Source organism: Stereum hirsutum (genome assembly GCF_000264905.1).
Source record: "Stereum hirsutum FP-91666 SS1 unplaced genomic scaffold STEHIscaffold_1, whole genome shotgun sequence".
NCBI lineage: Eukaryota > Fungi > Basidiomycota > Agaricomycetes > Russulales > Stereaceae > Stereum > Stereum hirsutum.
The window spans coordinates 1,929,146-1,931,918 of record NW_006763131.1 but is presented as its reverse complement, the minus strand read 5'-3'; the positions used below and the strand labels follow the sequence as shown (position 1 = coordinate 1,931,918).

The window sequence follows — 2,773 nt, the reverse complement described above, 5'->3', positions numbered from 1 at the left end:
ATCAGTGATGTGACCTCATCCTACCTCGTCACGCTCGAGCTTCACCCTGCTTCACCACTGCTTCACCCTGCTTCACCTTCAAGCCCGCTGTCCGAGTCTGTCGCCTGCTTTTCTCTGACATGTCCTTCACGTTCATCCTTCTATATATAAGTAGTTAAATATTTCTGGATAAGAACCGTTCGAGTGTTGACATGTTATGCAGTGTTGGCGTAGTCGAGGATGCACTAGGAATAGAGACGATTCAAGAGGTTTTTTGGGATGCATGTTCTCCGAGATGGGAGCCGCACCCTGATGGGTTGGGTAAATGACCGTCACGGTATACGGTACCTACGGAGCATTTTCGACGGGCTATTATCTGCTTCTTAGTGAGGCCCACGTAAAAACACCACAGTACGTGGCTGGTCTTTCAGTCAACTATGATAGTTGTGTAAGATGTCCGAGTCTCAAAGCAGAGGCCGCAACGTGGCGACAGGGTAGTGTGGCGGAAGGCGTGATGTTTGGTCACATCAATCATTCTCACAGACAGGCGCCGATGTAAGCGCCACAAAAACTCGACGCGCAAATTCGGATAGCTATGCAAACGGCAGTACTCTGGAATGGGGGTTTCTGAACCCAGAAATCCTATTTTTGAGTCAAGAAAAAATTGAATGCGGCGTGACATGAAGTGGCTAACGCCACCATACCAAGTGTGGGCGAACTTCGTAGGATTGGGGAAATTACACAAAGAGATGGCCCACACATCTTTGGCACTTTCGTCTCAGTGCCACAAGCGAAGCGGCGGGTGAACGAAGCGTACTACTCCCAATGCTATGCAACGAAGCATGTTCACTAAAAAGCTCGAACCGTTTGAATATAATGCTGAATATACGGGTATGCATGTACTTAAAAATAACGAACAAGTAAAAGTGTATGAGTATCGCAAGAACTTGAAGTGTATACGAGCCATATCATGTGTGATGTGCGATTATACGAATAGTATCATACAGCTATGCACCATAAGTATCGGCGTCCTGCCATAGTCTAATATATAAACCGACCACAAGACGCATCCAAACCTCCCATCGCGATCGCGGTCTACGATGACTCCTCCTGGCCATGAACACTCCGTCGACTATCAACAAGTGAATCCGGCGAATCAAGCTCCCCTGCATCGAAAATCATACCCCGCCCCGTAATATCCTCCTCCGTCTCTGTCGCCGCTCTCGGCCTTGCTCTTGATTTCGAACTCGTCTCATCCGCCTCCGCCTCAGCGGCCTTCGAGCTCTCCCCTGCGACCTTGCGTCCTAACTCTTGCACGCTACTCGAAGACGCATCGTGTTCGTCCCGACGAAGATGATGATGGCTTCCATTCACTTTAAGCTTCCCACCATTCGCCTTCGTCTTCGCTCTCTCCTTATTTTTCCCAGCCTCGCCCGCCTCCGAGCCCTCATCCGCGACCTTCATGCCCAACTCTTTCGCCTCCCCATCGCCATCGCCATCCTCACTCCCATCCCTACTCCTACTCCCGTCCGCCTCGTCATCATCCTCCCCCAACCTCTCCACTTTCCTCGCCAACAAATCCGCACAGCCTAAATAAAACGTCGCCGGCTTGAACTTAATCTCCCGTCCCCGAATCTCCGCCCATTTATAGCGCGCGGTGTTGATCCAGCCGACGAGGTCGAGGTGGTTCACGTCTTCGAGGGTGCCGAGGTAGGTTCCCTGTTTTTACGTTTGATACGGGAGGTTAAGGAGGGCGGGAAGTGGAAAGGGAAGGGGATGGAGGGAAGGGAAGGGATGGAGGAGAGGAGAGAAACGCACCCATTTCGATGATTGAATCGAGACGAGCCCGTCGTTCGGGCCTTCTTTCTCCAACACCACCGAATGAGGCCACCTACGAAACACTCATCAGCATCTTACCCTCTCAACTCTCAACAAGGGGGGGGAACACACTAACTTCCAAGTATCAACAAACCCCGGCTCATACCTCGCCCCCCAACTAAAATACCTCACCCCCTCCCTATCCGGTGTATCCTCATTAAACCTCCTCATCGCCTCCACCGTCAAACACTCAAACGCCTTCCCATCTCCCCCGCCATTCGGCAACATATCCAATAAAGCGAGGACGGATGGAAATCGGGTCTTGCCCACGGTCTGGAGGAAGTGGTCGGCGAAGGAGGAGCCCCGGTGCGGGGTGGCGATGGTGGTGAGGGAGAGGACGGTGAAGGTGTGTGCGTGGAGGTTTGAGGTCATGTAGCGGCAGTCGAGACCGCCCTGGGGTGTCCAGTTGGAGTCAGACGCGTGGTCCCTGGATTAAGGATTGAGAAGGGGTAGCTGAGGACGTACCATGCTGTGGCCTACACATCAGTTAATACTTCTCAAAACTCACTCCCATGCAAAAACCACATCCATACGAAAAAGAGGAAAAACGAACCAATAAGATGAACCCCCCTCCCCGGATACACCTCTTCAATCCTCCTCTCCAACACCTCCGCACGATCAAACGGGCTGCTCGTCGCCGGTACACGCGTGATCAGCACCTCTGCGCCGATCGCCTCTAGGGCTTCCTTGATGCCCCGCCAGTGCGTGACTTCGAGAGGCGCGATGGAGGGGCCGATGGTGACGGAGTCGAAACCGAGGAGGCCGTGGCAGAAGACGATGGGGGTGTTTCGGGGCGAGGTCTGTGGGGGGTGGGCGGGCGAGCGGGGAGCGGGTGGGAAGGGTGGGCGGGCGAGCGGGGAGCGGGTGGGAAGGGTGGGCGGGCGAGCGGGGAGCGGGTGGGAAGGGTGGGCGGGCG

At 54.2% G+C, this 2,773-nt stretch overlaps 1 protein-coding gene across 1 annotated transcript in view; it reads right to left on the bottom strand.

Annotated features, from left to right (window-relative positions):
• Positions 1-845: 845 nt before the first annotated feature.
• STEHIDRAFT_117349 (alpha/beta-hydrolase) overlaps positions 846-2,773 on the bottom strand; it is a 2,610-nt gene continuing 682 nt past the window's right edge. The window contains exons 2-5 of the mRNA XM_007298723.1: positions 2,424-2,657; positions 1,934-2,250; positions 1,798-1,870; positions 846-1,698 (exon numbers count right to left, since the gene is read on the bottom strand). Of these exons, the coding sequence (XP_007298785.1) occupies positions 1,075-1,698; positions 1,798-1,870; positions 1,934-2,250; positions 2,424-2,657 (1,248 nt within the window). The 3' untranslated portion in view covers positions 846-1,074. The remainder of the gene's footprint in view (positions 1,699-1,797; positions 1,871-1,933; positions 2,251-2,423; positions 2,658-2,773) is intronic.